We start from the raw sequence: 17,778 nt of genomic DNA on the forward strand, positions 1-17,778 counted from the left end.
AATGGTCCACTAATTCAATCTCTAATTGTTTTTGTTTAGCTTCTTTTTTGTTGATTATAAAAACATATACTCTCTAATGATTCACAGCAACCATTTCAATGATCAGATTAGGGGTGAAATATATCGCTAAATTCGTACTAGGCCTCACTTTAGCTTGGACCTAACCTGCACCTAAAATTGAATCCTGACAATGTCAAAGTGGCCAGACTAGGGTCCAGTTTTCTGAAACCTAGATTGTCTCTAGAAGCCCACTTTGCTGATGACCTGGATCCGTAATCACCAATCCAAACCGTTAAAGAGTCCTAGGTCCGCAATATCATACAACCGCCCAAATCATGTTCTCCTTGCTCTGCAAAAAATGTTATTATATCATAAACCCAACCCAATTCCAACCTGTGTCTCTTCTTTAATATTTCCCAAGTCACACATAGACTCCGTCTTGTTTCACCACGTCGTATGAGTTGTAACCACCTCCAATTTAATAACCAAACAAATCCCCTTGACTCTTCTTCTACCTGCTTCCAACCTGCGTTCTTGCCCTTCTTGTTTCGATGGATCTGGCAGGAGGCGAATGCGGAAACACCAGCGACGAGTACATGCCTTCCGATGCGACTTCCACCACCAAAGAGGCGGGTCTCCCTCGCTCCCACTTCCCCGGCGCCGTCAAGCAGCGAGCCTACCGCTTCGACGGCATCGGCAACTACTCCACCAAAGAATGGGACCTCACAGAAGCCAACGGCAGCGGCAACGGCGGAGAGTTCTCCTGGTACCACGTCGAGCTACCCAAAGGAAACCAGAATCTAGCGGTCTCCACTCAATACCTCATCGACGTTCTCTGCCCGCCGTTAAAGCTCAACGACATCCTAACTTTGGTCAGCAATGGCCCCTTCTGCGGCCACGTCGACGGCGCGTTGGTCTTCCGGGTGAACTCCCCGGGCCCGGCGGAGAGCAATTTCACGCTCCGGCTTGCGGCGAGGGTGACGGAGAACTCGGTCGTCACGGTGTCGCTCGGGAGGGTGCCGAGGCTGGGGTTCTCGCCGACGGGGCAGTCGCTGCTGTCGGAGATTCCGAGCGTTGGGGGCGATGGGGAGAAGGGTGGGAGTGGGAGTTTTGTGATTCCGGAGCATGTGCTGGAGTTCTTGTTGACGATGAATCACTCGGAGGAGGCCGACAACCCGGTGCCCAAGACGGTGTCGAATTTGGTCGTGCATATTATCGATACGCATGTGGATCATGTGCAGGATATAGTGACGAAGCTGGAGATGGAATTGGACTCTGTGGAGCTCGAAGTGGATAAAGGTAATTGATGTTCTTCGCAAATCTCATTCATGCAATATTTCACTCTCTTTTTTTGCTGGATTAGTGCTTGCTAATTACTTCTCCATCGGATTCTAAGTTTACAAATTTTTATTTAACTGGCTACAACTGTTCTTGATGTATTCTGAGAAATTGATGATTTTTGGAACATAAAATTGTACAATTAGGAAAACTTGGTTGGATAAGAAATAAAAATTTGTTAATAATTTGTGAAGGATTGGGAGAAGTTGAACCTGGAGAAACAGTATTTTTAGGTTGAAGACGAAATTAATGAGGATTTGAGCGGGTAGATCAACCAAGTTGTGCATATTTTAAAAGAAAGAAGATGTATAAAAGAGTTGCATTGTTGGACTTGGCAAAAAGAAACATATATGTTTAGGAGACGAGAATTTTGGGAGTTCTGAGAGTGGACCAAGTCCATATGCCACCTCATGATGGAAGCCTTATTCACATCTTAGAATAAAAAAGTGATAAATGTGCATATCACCACATGTTGGGTTTAGTCTAAGTTTAAAAATTTGTTGAAGAACATTTATTCCATCAAGAAAAAAGAGAGAAGATTTACTCGAATTTCCTCGGAGACACATCTTCCTCTGGACATTTTTTTGATAACAGGAAACACCTTTATATTTTCTTTCATTACTAGTACATTCATGTGGATGGACTATTTTTTTAATGTATATTAAGGTATTACTTAGGAACATGAATTGTTTGCGCTATGGGAGCTCATGCTGTTTCTCAACGCATAACTTGTGAAAATTTTTGATTTGTTAACTCAATTTGGCTCTGAGTTTTAACTAGTGATATTTCTTGGAAGGATACTTGTGCAGAACAAAAGATTTGAGGATGGGGAAACATGATTGCTTCTTCCTTCAGTGGTCATTTTAATTATTTTTATTTTTGTTATCATGATGCTGGATGGAAGTTTTCTATGCCTTTCAACTCAGAAGAGCTGAGGCAATTGATATTGATCTTTGTAATTGGCTATTTTGGATATGTTATTGGGCTGCAGGTTATTTTCTTGAAGAATAGTTGTTTTGCAGTGTGCTACATGCCTTATATATTAAAAGGAAGCCCTATATTGCTTGAATTTAGCATGTAGAGTATTGCGGCCAATCCCCCCATCGTCTGATCGTCGGGATCGCACACCTGCAAGAAAAGTCCTCACTGACCGGAGATGCCTTTGGTGGGGATCCTTCGACGGTCAAATCAGAGAGGAGACTAGGCAACAGTGAAAAATCAGAGGCTCAGCGGGGGAGAGAGAGCGAACTAGAGAGCTCAAGAGTTTAAAGGCGCTTACCAAAACTGTTGCCTTACCCCATTTTATAGTAGAATGCGGTATGGTCCCGCCATTAATGGTGCAGACAACTAGGAAGTTGTCAAATCATCGGATGCCGTCAAATCGCTGTGGGTTATCAAGTCATTGGAATTAATCCATGTCCTTGGCAGGACAATGCCCCAGGACAGCGTACCGCATGTCCCTGGCGGGACAACGCCCACAGCGGTCGTACAACGTTCGGACGGGTTGGCCGACTATATGTCGGTATTCGGCTGCCGGGACGTCGGGTGGTGACTCGGAGACACCGTCGGTTGATCTGGTGCCTTGTGGAAGTCGGACGTCGGCTGCCACCCCCGACAGTGAGTCGGTGATGTGGATTCGGTCGTTCAGCCGGTTGGAAACAGTATTGGTCTATTTGGCCGGCATATCTTCGGTCGGATATTGTCGGTAGCCATTGTCGGAGTCGTTGTTGGAGTTGTCCGTCGGTCCGGTGGATAGAGTCGGGCGTCGGTCGGACCGGTCCGAGGGTAAGTCGGCGCACAGGGGTCAGTCGGTATATCCCAACAATTGCCCTCCCACTCCTGAGTCGGATGTCGTGTTGGCCCGTGTTTCCACGTGGGCGACGGCTTCAGACGAAAGGAGTGATTTTCCATCACATCATGCTCCGACTCTGACGATCGTACCAACGAACGATCCGGTGTCAGACATCTCATTGGGAACGCAAACCGCCATCTCATTGGGAACGTAAACCACCGTCGGTTAATTAGTTTCGAGATACGATTTTTCTGCCACATGTCAGGGGGCTATTGGGCCGGAACCGCTCATGCGGATGGAGGCGACGTGGCTCGATCTGGGGCAGATGCATTGAACCATCGGACCGAGGAAGGGCTCAGGCGCTGTCACGTGTCGATATCCGAAAAACCCTCGTTCGGTGCGCTTTCATCTCAACTGTCGAAAGGCCTTATATATATGCGGCCACTTACATCCAAAACTTCACTTTTTGCTGTCCTGTTTCTGGCGCTGAGGCTCTATCGAGTTATCTCCCAGTTCCAGATAGTCATTTTCGTCCTCCTTCGAAAGCTCTTCTCGAAGTTTTTTCATTCTTGTCTCCTTGCATCCTTTCTCCTTTGGCATTTTTCTTTTTGTTCTCCTTTTTGGGGCTAGCGTTATGGCTAGAACCTCTCCTCGAGGGAGTCAGTCGGGAAACCCGACCGATGATTCTCGATCGATCCCGAAGGTGGAGGCTTCTTCACTTTCGGGGCCAAACGTCGAATGGCTCAGAGAGCAGTACGGTATCCCGGAGCAGTTCGAACTCTTCGCCCCTGGGGCTGAGGGTCGGGTTAATAACCCACCTCCGGGCCAGGTGGCCTTTTATGTCGAGGATAATCAGACAGGTCTTCGCTTTTCGATTTCGGAGTTCGTCCGAAATATCTTGGATTATTACAGGCTTTGCCCGGCGCAACTGACGCCGAACTCAGTCCGATTAATAATCAACTTTGCTTTGTTGTATCGGCTTTTGCCGATCTTTCTCCGCATCTCTCTCTTCCAGGCGTTCTTCGTCCTCCGACCCCACCCGAAGGCCCGAGGGTGGTGGTTCTTCAATCTCTGGAAGGGTCTTTCGTTCGTTACCGGTCTTCCATCGTCGATCCACGGGTGCAAGAACCAGTGTTTCTTTGCTTCTTCCTCACTATCTTGGGGGTTTCCTTCTCGCTGGGGCGACCCTCGGACTCAGCCGAACGAAAATAGTCGGATGGAGGCTGGAGACCGAGAGGACTTTCATCGACTGAAGGATGTGTCGGTGCCGAAGCAGAGAGAGCTCGTCACCGAGCAAGCTCTGTACGACGCCAGCCTGAGTTCGATTCCCCGCTTAGATACTGTTCAGTCTGTCGATCATCTTTTGGCTTTTTCATCCGTCTTCGGACTTGTGCTAATCTTTTGTTGAAATTACAGGCATGCCGTCGAGAGTAAGACTGACAGATGCCGACATTCGACAGCATGCGGTGAGGAAGAGACCGACGTCTGGGGTCGGACCTTTGCGGCCCACCAAGAGGCCTCAGACATCATCCCCGATCGATATTGTGACAGTGGCGGTGCAGCCCGACCCCGAACGGGCGTCGGGCTTTAACCGGTCATCGCCCTATCGGCGTCGGCAGTGCCACCCGAGGCGCCTTCTGAGGAAGGGGCGGCAGAGGGCGCAGCCGAAGGAGCGTCAGTGCCTCCACCTATGGAAGAGGTTTGGGCCGAAGCACGTGAGTCCAAACGACCTGTGGCGGCTCCCGTCGCACCCTCGGGAGGAACTCAGTCGAGTTCAAGCTTCCCGTCCCTCTTCGATCTTCGAGCCTGGGTGACTGATCGGGAGAAGGCTCCAATGGCACCGACGGACGACACAAGATCGGCGGACTGCGTCGCATCATCCGACGTTCGGATTTCTGAAAGAGCGTCGGCCCTGGCCAACCACAATTTGGCTAGAAGGTTGTGTCAAGAAACCATTCTCCCGACCGACCGGGAGCTCTTGAAGAGTCGACCGGTGTCCGAGATGCTCTCCTCCTTTTATCCGACCATGATCCGGGTGAGTTCTTCTTTTTCTTTCTTTTTCATTATTATTTTCATCATTTTATTTTTCTGATGACCGGCCTTCCATTTGCAGCTGATCTACAACATGTCCGAGCTGGAGGTCGGGTACCGGAGGTTCGGCGATGTCCAGGCGGCCTGAAAGAATAGGGCCGAAATCGTCAAAATCGAGAAGGCGATGCTGGTGGACCAGCTGAAGCTCTCGGTCGATCGCGAGGCTAGGCTCGAGGAGGAGATTTTCCAACTCACCAACGACCTAGCCGCCTCGGAAGCCGAACTTCAGTCGACTCGCGAGCAGGTCCAGTGCAAGACCCGTTCCGTTCACCGACTGCGGCATGAGTGGGATGGCTGCATCAGAGAGCTCGAGGCTGAGCTCGAACAACTTCGGGTTAGCCTAGAGAACCTGGCTAAGACCGAGGAGAACTTGTCCTCCACCCAAGCCGACGCCAACATAGCGAAGGCGGAGGCGGAGTCGGCCAAAGAGGCACTGAGCCGGGCGATGGAGGACTTTCGTGGCTCGAACGAATATCGGGAGGAGCTCCTCGAGAGCGGCTTCACCTCCTATCGGGTGGGGTACGAGGATGCCCGAGATGCGATCCAAAGTCTGCATTCGGAGCTCGACCTGAGCAACGTCATCCCTCCGGGGTCGGAGGACCAAGCCGCAGAGGGGGATGCCGACCCAATATCGGAGGATCCGACGGTTGCAGAGGAGGCCGACCCTGGGCCGGTGGAACGAGCTGCCGAAGGTGAGGTGGCTCCAACCTCTGGTCCCACTCCGACCCGAGCAGGCATACCGATTGCTCCCGAACTATCCCCGATGCAGGAAGTCGACTCCGACGAATAGTTAGAGTGTCCGCTCCGTTATCTTTGTATTCTTTTATTTTTGTTTCATCTTTGATATTTGTAATCGGGCTTCGGTCCAATTTTGTAATCAGACTTCGGTCCAATTTTGTAAGTCACTCGACTAAATGAAATCAAAGACTTTTCAAACTTTTCTCCGCATGCAGTTCAAAGTGTATGTCTCATTGAGCCATCCCCGAGAGTATAGGTCGTAGCTCCGACATACCTCGTTAGGATGTTTGGTAGGATCTAGCGTAGCCGATCAAAGTAGTCAGTGGCGTGCACCGTGCTAAGGGCAGTGCAAGCCCCGATCGTAGGCTAGCATCCTGACTGCCGTACAAGTTGCATAGGATCCGATAGTTGAGAGTCGTCCCGACTGTAGGTCGAGCATGCACGTCAGGTCGAGTGTTGGCCAATCCCCGAACGTGGCATGTCGACATGATCATTCCGTAGAATCCGATAGTCGAGTGGTGTCCGATGTATTCGGATAGGATCAAATCGAATATCCATTGTCTGACCCTTGGTCGGGCGTATACGTCGTGATATATGATAAATGATGGCAAGCCGAATATCCTTCGATCAGTCGTGACCAAGTCGGTATGTCGTAAGTGTGACACAGCTTGTTGACATGATCATTCCGTAGAATCTGATAGTCGAGTGGTGTCTGACATATTCAGATAGGATAACGATAACGAGTCGAATATCCGTTGTCCGGCCCTTGGTCGAGCGTGCACATCGGGACGTATGATAAATGATGACAAGTCGAATACCTTTCGATCAGTCGTGACCGAGTCGGTATGTCGCAAGTGCGACTGCGGTCATCTTGACATTTTGTCCTTCTTAGCGGAAGTTAAGTCGATAAGTTAGCTAGCCACGTTGATCGAGAGTCGACTGCGGAAGGAGTGCGGCTTCAACTTAGAGAGGTTTCATCGCCAGCGCTGGCCTTTCGTTAGTGTAGACAGAACAGTTCTCGTAAGAGTCTGATGCATCGTCGGCGATCGAGCCGTAGATTCGACGATCGAGACGTAGATTCGGCGATCGAGCCTTAAGTTCCCAACGAGATGTTGGGCCCAAGTCGGGGCATCGAGGCTCGTACTTCTGGCGAGGGCCGACCCTCGATGGAGAGCCGAACTTTATAGACTCTGGAGTTTTGAAATTGAGTTATATTCCGAGAAAGTCCATATAGAATTCATTGATGATACAATTTCAGATTGTCGGCATTCCAAATCCAGAGAATGGTCATCCCTTCCAGGGTCTCAAGTTGGTAGGCGCCCGGCCTGCAGGTGTCTGCTATCTTGTAGGGTCTTTCCCAATTTGGGGATAGTTTTCCTTAATCCTAAGACTTCGAGACTTCCACCTTCCTTAAAATCAGGTCTCTTCAGACTTTGGCCTAACTTTAGCGTTGTAGTATCGGGCCACTCTTTGTCGGTAGGAAGCCATGTGGAGTTGAGCCTCGCGTCGGAGCTCGGGTAGGAGGTCCAAGTCAGCTCTCCGACACTCGGAGTTGCCTGATTCACAATATTGCTCAACTCTAGTCGATGGTAGTCCGATCTCTAGTGGGATCATTGCCTCCATCCCATAGGCCAAATTGAAAGGAGATTCTTCGGTCGGGACACGGGGTGTCGTTCGGTATGCCCACAGGACTGAGTGCAACTCCTCAACCCAGAGGCCTCTAGCTTCGTTCAGTCGAGTCTTCAACCCATGCAGAATGGTCCGATTGGTTACTTCGACTTTTTCATTGGACTGTAGATGCCCGATCGAGGTCAGCTTGTGCGTGATATAAAATCTCGCACAGAACTCTCTGAAGTCATGGTTGTCGAACTGTCGCCCATTGTCGATGATGATAGTGTATGGCAGTCCGAACCTAGAGATGATGGACTTCTGGATTAAGTCTTCCATCTTATGCTTGGTGATTTGCGTCAGGGGTTCGGCCTCCATCCACTTGGTGAAGTAGTCGATTGCGATGACTATGAATTTTCTTTGGCCAGACGCTGGAGGAAAAGGGCCGAGTATGTCGATTCTCCATTGGACGAAGGGCCACGGAGCGACAATAGAAGTCAGCTGATTGGTGGGCCAGTGTTGTATGTTGGCATACTTTTGACATGGCTCACACCTCCGAACCAGATCAGCCACATCTTTCTTCATGGTGGGCCAGTAGTAACCTTGCCGTAGGACTTTGTAGGCCAAAGATTTGCCCCCCAGGTGACTTCCGCAGATCCCTTCGTGCATCTCTCTGAGTGCGTAGTCCGCGTCTGTCGGTCCCAGGCACTTTAGCAAGAGAAGGAAGAACGACCTTTTGTAGAGTCGCCCATCCATCATTACATATTGGGAGGCCGTCCACCGGAGTTGCTTGGCTTCTGCGGGGTCCTCAGGGCCGATTCCGTCTGTCAGATACTGAACGATCGGATCCATCCAGCTTGGCTCGGTCGTCAGTTGTAGCACCTCCTCAGCCCTGTCGATGCTTGATTGCTCGAGACTCTCCATGAGTGTCCGGCCCAAAGTACCGTAGGCAGATGTCGCAAGCCTGGAGAGTGCGTCGGCTCGAGCATTCTCCATCCTGGAAATATGGGAGATCTCGAAATACTTGAGGTGTGCCACGAGATCTCTCACCTTCTGAAAATATTTCGCCATGGTCAGATCCCGCACTTCGAATTCGCCTTTGACTTGCCTCAAAATCAGCTGGGAGTCGGAGAAAACTCTGAGGCTGTTGATCCCGAGCTCCTTCACCACTCTTAAGCCAGCGAGAAGCGCTTCATACTCGGCTTGATTATTGAAAGCTTTGAAGTTGAATCGGAGGGTGTACTCGATAACTACTCCCTCCGAGTTGGTGAGCAGGAACCCGACCCCGCTCCCTTGGGCATTAGAAGCTCCATCTATGTGTAACACCCAGGTTGACCCGGGGTCATATTCAGAGGTCGCAGCTTCTTTGGAGCTCCCATCTTCTGATATTTGGTCAGCTGTCGGGCATTCCACAATAAAGTCGGCCAGGACTTGGGCTTTCAAAGCAGGTCACGATCGGTACTGAATGTCGAACTCGCTCAGCTTCACCGTCCATTTCACCAGTCGTCCTGATGTGTCGGGGTGATGCAGGATCGCCCTCAGGGGCTGATCGGTGAGGACCATGATGGCGTGCGCTTGAAAATACAGATGGAGTTGTTGCGCTGATTTGACCGAGGCAAATATCATCTTCTCCGCTCTTGAGTATCGAGTTTCGGCTTCGCGGAGTACTTTGCTGGTATAATATATGGGCTGGTGAGTTCGACTCTCATTCTCCCAGACGAGCACCGAACTAACCACCTCTGGGGCGGTAGCCAAGTAAAGGTACAATATTTCTCTGACCTCTAGCTTTACAAGCAGGGGTGGAGAAGTCAGGTACTTCTTCAAATCTTTGAAGGCTTGCCGGCACTCATTCGGCCAAGAGAAGTCCTTTGTCTGCCTCAGGATTTTGAAGAATGGGAGGCATCTCTCAGCCGACCGAGAAATGAATCGACTGAGCGTGATAATCCTTCCATTGAGCTGCTGCACTTCCTTTTTGGTGTTCGGGTGCTGCATGTCGATGATCGTCTTTATCTTCTCGGAGTTGGCCTCAATTCCATGTTGAGAAATGAGGAACCTGAGGACCTTCCCCGAAAGTCACCTCGAAGGCGTACTTGGTCGGACTTAACTTCATCCGATGTCGTCGAAGAGTGCGAAAGGTTTCTTCCAAGTCTTGGACATGGTCTGAAGCCTGTGCGCTCTTCACCATCATGTCATCCACATACACCTTCATGTTGCACCCGATTTGAGCTTTGAAGACCTTATTGACAAGGTGCTGGTAGGTGGCACCGGCATTCTTTAGACCGAAGGGCATCATATTGTAACAGTAAAGGTCCTTGGCGGTCACGAAGGCCGTATGCTCTTCATCCTCGAGCGCCATCCAGATTTGGTTATATCCGGCAAAAGCATCCATGAAGCTAAGCAGTCGATGATCGGACGTCGCGTCCACCAGTTGGTCGATCTTCGACAGTGGGAAGCTGTCCTTCGGACAGGCTCGATTCAGGTCGGTGTAGTCGATTCAGATCCTCCACTTTTCATTGGCTTTCTTCACCATGACGACATCGAGTCAGTCGGGATATGTGTTTTCTCTGATGAAGCCCGCCTCGAGTAGTTTATCTACTTCCTCGTCGATGGCCTTCTGTCTTTCGGGGGCAAAAGAACATTTCTTCTGTCTTACCAGCCTCATGCCAGGGGCGATGTTGAGTCGGTGAGTTATTATTTCTGGAGGAATGCTGGACATATCCACTGCCGACCAAGCGAATACGTCGGCGTTGGCTTTCAGCAACTTTATCAGCTGCTGTCGCTCCGGATCAGACAACTGCGACCCGACCCAGATCACCCGTTTAGGATTCTTGGCCATCGGGATGGAAATCAGCTGTTCAACCGGTTCACCCCATCCCTCCTCTTTTCATTGGTCCAACTTGTCGACCGACAGGGAATCTTCCGATTTATTATTTTGAGTTGAGATTTGGAAGCATCGCCGAGCGAGCTGTTGATCCCCGCGTATTCTCCAGCTCCGTTTTTAGTCAAAAATCGGACCAGCAAGTGGTATGTCGAGACTATCGCTCTGAGGCATTTAGTCCGGGTCTTCCAAGTATGGCATTGTAGGCCGAAGGTACTTGGACGACCGTGAAGGTCATGCAAATGGTGTTTTATCGTGGTTCGGCCCCAGTCGTCACAGGAAGAACAATTTTTTCTTCCACTACGATGGCATCCCCGACGAAGCCTACTAAGGGCATAGAGACTCTCCTGAGTCGGTCGGTCGATAGTCGCATTCGAAAGAAGGTTGAGTAAAATAAAATGTTAGTCAAGCTTCCATTATCAACAAAAATCTTTTTTACATCATAATTCGCTATTGTTGTCGAGACAACAACAGCGTCATCATGGGGAGTTTGGATTCTCCGAGCATCTTCATCTGTGAAGATGATTACATCGTCCTAGTGCGGCCTTTTCGTCGACTTTCCTTCAGCGGTCGTTCCTCGGTCCAGTCATCTGGAGATCATGTTGATGACTCCAGCAGTAGGCAGATTATTCGCTGCCTCTTCAATCAGTTGGGATTGTCGGTCGGGAAGGAGTCGAGCCAGCGGATCTCTTCGATACTTTTTGAGATACCCTCATCGTATGAGGGCCTCTATTTCATCTTTGAGTTGAATACATTGCTCGATGTTGTGACCGTGGCTCTGATGGAATCGGTAGTATTTTCTCCGGTTGAGGCCTTTTGCCTTCATAGGCGGAGGCCGTCATAGATATTTTGCTCCTTCGATCTCCATCAGGATCTGCGCACGAGGAGCAGAAAGAGGAGTGTAGGAGTCATACCTGCGATGCGTCGGTCTCGGACACCATCGTCGAGGTGATCTCAGACTCCATCATCGGGTCGAGACCCGTTTATCAATGAGGGGCCTACTGGGTTCAGCAGGAGTCCGATTTTTCTTTCGCTTCTCCTTCTGGCCTGTGCCCTCGGTCAAACGCCGGTCGGAAGCTCCTTCGTCCGCATGCATGTATTTATAAGCGCGCTCCAGTAATTCGGCATATGTCCGAGGGAGGGTCTTGTCCAAAGAATATGTGAATCGAGACCCCCTTAGCCCCCTCTTCATGGCCGAGATAGCCATGTCTTCGTTGAGGTCCCAGACCTCAAGTGTGGCCACGTTGAATTGGGCCACAAAGTATCGGAGTGTCTCATTTTCTCCCTACTTGAGGGAGAAAAGACTGTCCGAGGTTCGTGGCAGCTTCCGGCTGGTACTAAAATGGGCCACAAAAGAATGCTCAAGCTGTCCGAAGGAGTGGATACATCCTGAGCGGAGGCCAAAGTGCTAGGCCCTGGCAGCTTTACGAAGTGTGGCGGGGAAGCCGATGCAGAGAAGGGCATCGGTTGCCCCTTGAATTATTATGAGAGCCTTGTAGCTCTCCAGATGGTCAACTGAGTTGGTGGAGCCGTCGTAAGGCTCCACATGAGGCATCTTGAACCGACTAGGGATCGGTTCGTCGAGGTTAAATCGGGAAAGAGGTTGGGTGGTTCAGAAGTCGACGTCGTTCGAAGACTTCTGACCATCCGTCTGGAACTGGGCAAACCAATGGTCGATTGCTTCGAACTTGCGTTCGTAGTCATCTAATCGTCGGTGTTGAAAAATTCCAAGGGTCGAACCTCCTGACGAATTTGAGAGTGAGGCGGACGGTGTCCGCGACCGCTTCTCCTTCCTCGCCCGCTCCAGTTGGGAAGGAGAGGGACGTCGAGACCGGTGGGTGTCGTGCCGTGGCCGCCTCCCTCCTTCTCGATGGGAGTGCTGAGATAGCTGCTCTTGAGGAGGAAACAGAAGTTGACGCGAGCGTCGGCGGCTACTTCTGGACGGCATAGGGTGCGCCGCCGGTTGTTCCGCCGGTGGTTGCGGCAACTGAGTCGGTTGTTGTTGGAGATTTTTGACCGCGTCCGTCAGAACGGTCATTTACCGCACGATCGCCATGATCTGTGCCTCCGTGGTCACCATCGAATGCGGAGAACTGAGTTCCGCCATGGAGGGTAAAGGAGGGGCCTCTTCCCGGCGGGAAGAGTGCCTCGCCGACCCGGTAGCTCTCGATCGTTGAGCCCTGATTTTCGTTATCTCGAGAGGTTTTTCAAGCTCTAGGGAGCTCGCTGTCTTACCTCCATCGAATACAACCTCCTACCTGGTGCGCCAAATCTGTTGCGGCCAATCCCCCCATCGCCCGATCACCAGGGTCGCGCACCTGCAAGAAAAGTCCTCACTGATCGGAGATGCCTCCGACGGGAACCCTCCGACGGTCAAGTCAGAGAGGAAACTAGGCAACAGTGGAAAATCAAGGGCTCAACAGGGGAGAGAGAGCGAACTATAGAGCTCAAGAACTTAAAGACGCTTACTAAAACTGTTGCCTTACCCCATTTTATAGTAGAATGCGGTATGGTCCCGCCATTAATGGTGCAAACAACTGGGGAGTTATCAAATCGTCGGGGGCCATCAAATCATCGTGGGTTGTCAAGTCATTGAAATTAATCCATGTCCTTGGCAGGACAATGCCCCAGGGCGGCCGTACCGCATGTCCCTGACGGGACAACAGCCCACAGTGGTCGTACAGTGTTCGGACGGATTGGCCGACTATATATCGGTATTCGGCTGTCGGGACGTCGGGTGGTGGCTCAGAGACACCATCGGCTGATCTGGTGCTTTGTGGAAGTCCGACGTCGGCTGCCACTCCCGACAGTGAGTCGGTGATGTGGGTTCGGCCGTTCGGTCGGTTGAAAGCAGTATTGGTCTGTTTGGTCGGTATATCTTCGGCCGGATATTGTCAGCAGCCATTGTCGGAGTCATTGTTGGAGTCGTCCGTCGGTCTGATGGGTAGAGTCGGACGTCGGTCGGACCGATCTGAGAGTAAGTCGGCGCACAGAGGTCAGTCGGTATATCCCAACATAGAGTATTTCAATTAGATACTTGGTAAGGCTTCTAAAGACAAGATCCAGTTTAGGGATAGAAGGACGAGCTTATTGCATAACAAGTTAGTATCTAAAAGCCCGTTGAATGGGAAAGCATGCCAGTGATATCATCACGAACAACAAAGTTATAAGCGAGTCATAAATCTGAACTAGTTCTATAAGCATAATTACTGTTGGCTTCAGTAGAACATATATAAAATAAATTGTCAAGTTTATACCAAAAAGGACTAAGTTTTGTTTCAAATAGACGCTTAGTTCAGATTGTTCTAAAATTAATAAAATTTGCTTATGGACTCAAAAATAATCAACGGGAAGGAAGACTACTTGGGGACAGTGATTCCTATAGTGGAAGCATACAGTAGCTTTGTCAAAACAGTGATTTGTATGGTAGAAGCATATGGTAATAGATTTTGTTTGTCATGAATTGAAAGCGCATGAACTCAACATTTTCATGGAATAAAATGCTTTCACCATGACCTTGCACAAGTTAGAAAATTCTGGCTTCAATTTTTCGATTATTCTTTTTAGGTTCCAAACAAGGTTTGAAATTTAATTTGGCTGAAACAATCTGCTTTAGCCAAGACCAATTTAAAACAGACCATAATTTTCAGTTTCGGTCAGTTTCAACTAGTTTGGCTAGTTTCGGGCAGTTTCGATCAAAATTGACTGAACCTTTTTTTTTTGTCAAATTCATATGTTCAATAAATTCTAATATTTTCCAAAATTTGTTAGTATTATTGAATGTCACATATATGCAAGGCTCTAATAGTATATTTGATGTTTTTTGGCTATGTTTTGTAATTATAGTGGGCAAGCTCTTGATTTAATGTGTATCTTTACTAAATAAAATGTCACATGTTACGATGCTTCTTTTCTTGTTCTAATGAATTTTCTCTCTTCTTTTACAATAAAATGATTTGACAAACTAAAATAGTGAAAGAAAATATGTTCCTATTTTTATGGGTCTTCTCATGCTTTTGGAATCAAATGCACTTAAATAGTGTTTTTCTTATTTATTGGTTATTAAATGAAATAAAATGAAATATGCTTAGGGAAACGATAAGTGTAATAGAGAAAATATGAAAAATTATAAAATGAGGGAAAAATGAGGGAAATTACATGAATTAGTGAGAAGTATAGGATATTATAAATGTTAGAGAACACACACACACACAGAAGTATAGGATATTATAAATGTTAGAGAACACACACACACACACATACATACATACATACATACATATATACATATATACATACATATATACATATATATATACATATATATATATATATACATATATACATATATATATACATATATATACACATATACACACACACACACACATACATACATACATACATACACACACACACACACATATATAAGCTTTGAAACAGTTTATAACTTTAGTTTTCAACCTAAAACTACCTACAATCACAAATTGTAACCCTAAAAAATTCAAAATACAATCAGTAATATAAAATAATTTTTATTTTTTTATTTTATTTTTTTTTTGCATGTGATTCATCAAAATCATTGAAACTGCCAAATTGAAACTCTACTTAGAGGACCAAAATTGGACTTCTAAAAACTTGGTTCCAATAGTTGTGCTCATCCATGAAGCTATCACAACACTCCACAATCTTCATCCATTGAAAATGGACTCAATTCGGTGATATTATATCCTATTTTTCATATTTAAATGTTAGTTTGGCTTGGTAATTGAAAGTGATTGCTTTCAATCATGGAATCTGCAGGCATATCTTTTGAGCTGAGCAAATTACTTTATGATAATATTAATTATTTTTTTTAATGCATGATTGACTATCTGAGGCAAAACATTCTATGGAAAAGATACTTCTATCTGAAATTTATTTTCCTCCACTAAAAAGGTTTTATGCTTGTTTGTCTTCAACAAATTCGTTTACACACCAATAATTTGATAATCCATCAAGCTGATACAACTTTATACAATTTCAGATCATTTAAACATGACAACATATATCTTCTGTATCTGATAAACATGTCATCAGCTTGCATAACACATATGAGCATGTATATCAGTAGTTATATACTGCATACTTGTTGAAAAGCTTTTTATTGATATCTTTAGCCAGTCAACTAGCCCTTTAAAAATTTCTGTAGCTTTAAAAGCTACGGCATACGAGCCTGCAGCATAAGCTCATAGTAGGTCGTGTAAAATAATTTACTATAGCAGTCATAATCGTATATGCTTCTACTAGTTATGGAAAATAAATAAATAAATAAATAATGAGCTTATTTAACTGCAGGTGGCTCCTCATTAAAGAAACAAATGTTGGATGATAGAAAATTCCCCAAAATGCATCTAAATTTGCAGCACCTTCTACAGGTAATTCTTTACCTTTTTGTGAGCATAATTTGAAAGGGATGGTATGCCGAACATAGGAAAAGGGATGGTGGGAAGTTGGAAGAAAGTATACTACCAAGTTTGAACAAAAAAAATTTCTAAATGGGAATATTATTTGCTAACTGTAAATCCTAGTGGTCCAAGTTGGCTGGTCATTCAATGTTGTCTCAATTTTGAGGTCTTCTGGTTGCATTTATGAAATGAACTGCAAATATGATCTCTAAATACTAATTTACCACGTTATGTTGTATTCTAGGTAGTTTCTCATGGAGAACAGGTCTTTCTACGTGTAAAAGAGAAGTGTGCAACTAAGAGTTGGTTTGCAAGTGAAGACATTGTTGCACTCGAAGAACTAATTGGTCGTCTTAGGAGGCTAAAAGAGAATCTGGGATTCATAACAAATCGGGTGACAGCAGTTCAAGCTGGTCTCGATAGCTGGCAGTCAGAACAGATAAATCGAAAGCTATACTACCTTTCTTTCCTCTCAATGATCTTCCTTCCATTATCTATTGTTACTGGAAGTAAGTTTTCTTGCCCTTCAAATCAATGTCTAAGTGTAAAATACCAATTTCTTTTGGACAGTAGCTGATATTTTCATTTTTCTGCTGCAGTATTTGGGATGAATGTTGGAGGAGTTCCATGGACAGACCAGAGGGATCCCGAATTGAAAGATGGGTTCATTAATGTTATGACAGTATGCGTAGTGATACTATTTCTTTTGTTATTCTGTTTCACCTTTCCATCATTGTACGCACGTTTATCTGCTTGCAGAAGAAAACGTGCACTGAAAAAGAGTTGGTCCATCAATAGAAAAGCTTTCTTGAGAGGAACGCTTAACAGTGGACTTCAGAGAGGAGATTACACACGCATCTGAGTAATTACCACAAGGTATTGCATATCTACTCTGCTTATTATTGCTATCGTATTGTTTTTGTAGGGCTTCTACTTTACATTTTAGATAGAGAAGATGTCCTTGTTCTCAGCTATACTTTCTTTTCTTGTCATTAGCACATCTAAACCGTTCTTTCGTCTTCATGACTAGTTCTTCATATTTTTTCAGGAAGCCTTGTTCCCCTGCCTCTTGAAGGAAACTTTTATGTCTTAACACCATTATGGAGGAGTAAAATTTCAATGCTTGGAATGCCAAAAAGAGATTTCTTCATTATATTCAGATGTGAAAAGGAGATCAGTGGCACCTCTATGCAGCAGCTTGAAGTGTGCTCCAAAAATTGAGAAGTAGTTTGATATTTAATTTACAGTGTACCAAGAAGTTAAAATCATCATCTATTGAAACTTTTGGATTTTTTTTATTCATTCATTTTTTTTTGAAAATGTAGAGCCATTGCAGCTTTGTAATTATGGGTTCCTAAGTTCTACTAGGGGCCCTATAAGCATTCCTTTCACTATTTTTTTTTTATGGAAGATCCTTTCCCTATCAAATTCATAGTGTGCATGTTCACAAGTTCAGTTTTATATGGATGAAAAGGAACATTAATTAGCATCCAAAATGATAAATTTTGATGTTTTAAAGGCCATTTATGGTGCTTCTTATTCATTAAGATACTAGTCCAAAATAAAAGATTGGATTAGCTTGGCCATCCCAATGAAGTTCATCCTAAGGATTAGTTTATGTTCATTATATGCTGTTATAGTATAGAGAGGGTATCTTTAGTCCTACATCGGTTATGAGTCAAGAGGGAGTATGACTTATATGGATTGAGATCTTCTCTCCTCTGTGAGGTATTTTTGGCCAAACCGTAAAGCTCCAAATGACTAAAGTCCACTGAAGCTTAAGGCCTACTGAAGTCTAAAGATGGTCATGAGCCAAAATAGATAATACCTCACATACACGGGAGCAAAGTTAACCCAACTATCCAAACATCCGATCCTTTGACCAT

General features: G+C 46.4%; 1 protein-coding gene across 1 annotated transcript; it reads left to right on the top strand.

The window, feature by feature from the left end:
* The first annotated feature begins 532 nt into the window (after positions 1-532).
* On the top strand, positions 533-17,324 carry LOC105059970 (uncharacterized). Its single transcript, XM_010943517.4, has 5 exons — positions 533-1,299; positions 15,783-15,862; positions 16,137-16,401; positions 16,492-16,768; positions 16,941-17,324. The coding sequence occupies exons 1-4, from the start codon at positions 552-554 to the stop codon at positions 16,752-16,754; spliced, it is 1,356 nt and encodes a 451-aa protein (XP_010941819.3). The 5' UTR covers positions 533-551; the 3' UTR covers positions 16,755-16,768; positions 16,941-17,324.
* The last annotated feature ends 454 nt before the right edge of the window (positions 17,325-17,778 follow it).

Source organism: Elaeis guineensis, chromosome 10, assembly GCF_000442705.2.
Source record: "Elaeis guineensis isolate ETL-2024a chromosome 10, EG11, whole genome shotgun sequence".
NCBI lineage: Eukaryota > Viridiplantae > Streptophyta > Magnoliopsida > Arecales > Arecaceae > Elaeis > Elaeis guineensis.

What these genes read in the sequence shown, in the direction of transcription:
- LOC105059970 (XM_010943517.4), top strand. Translation starts at nt 552, where the DNA reads ATGGATCTGGCAGGAGGCGAATGCGGAAACACCAGCGACGAGTACATG. An exon ending in ATTTGCAGCACCTTCTACAG is followed by an intron (nt 15,863 to 16,136) that starts GTAATTCTTTAC and finishes GTTGTATTCTAG; the next exon opens with GTAGTTTCTCATGGAGAACA. An exon ending in ATTATCTATTGTTACTGGAA is followed by an intron (nt 16,402 to 16,491) that starts GTAAGTTTTCTT and finishes TTTCTGCTGCAG; the next exon opens with TATTTGGGATGAATGTTGGA.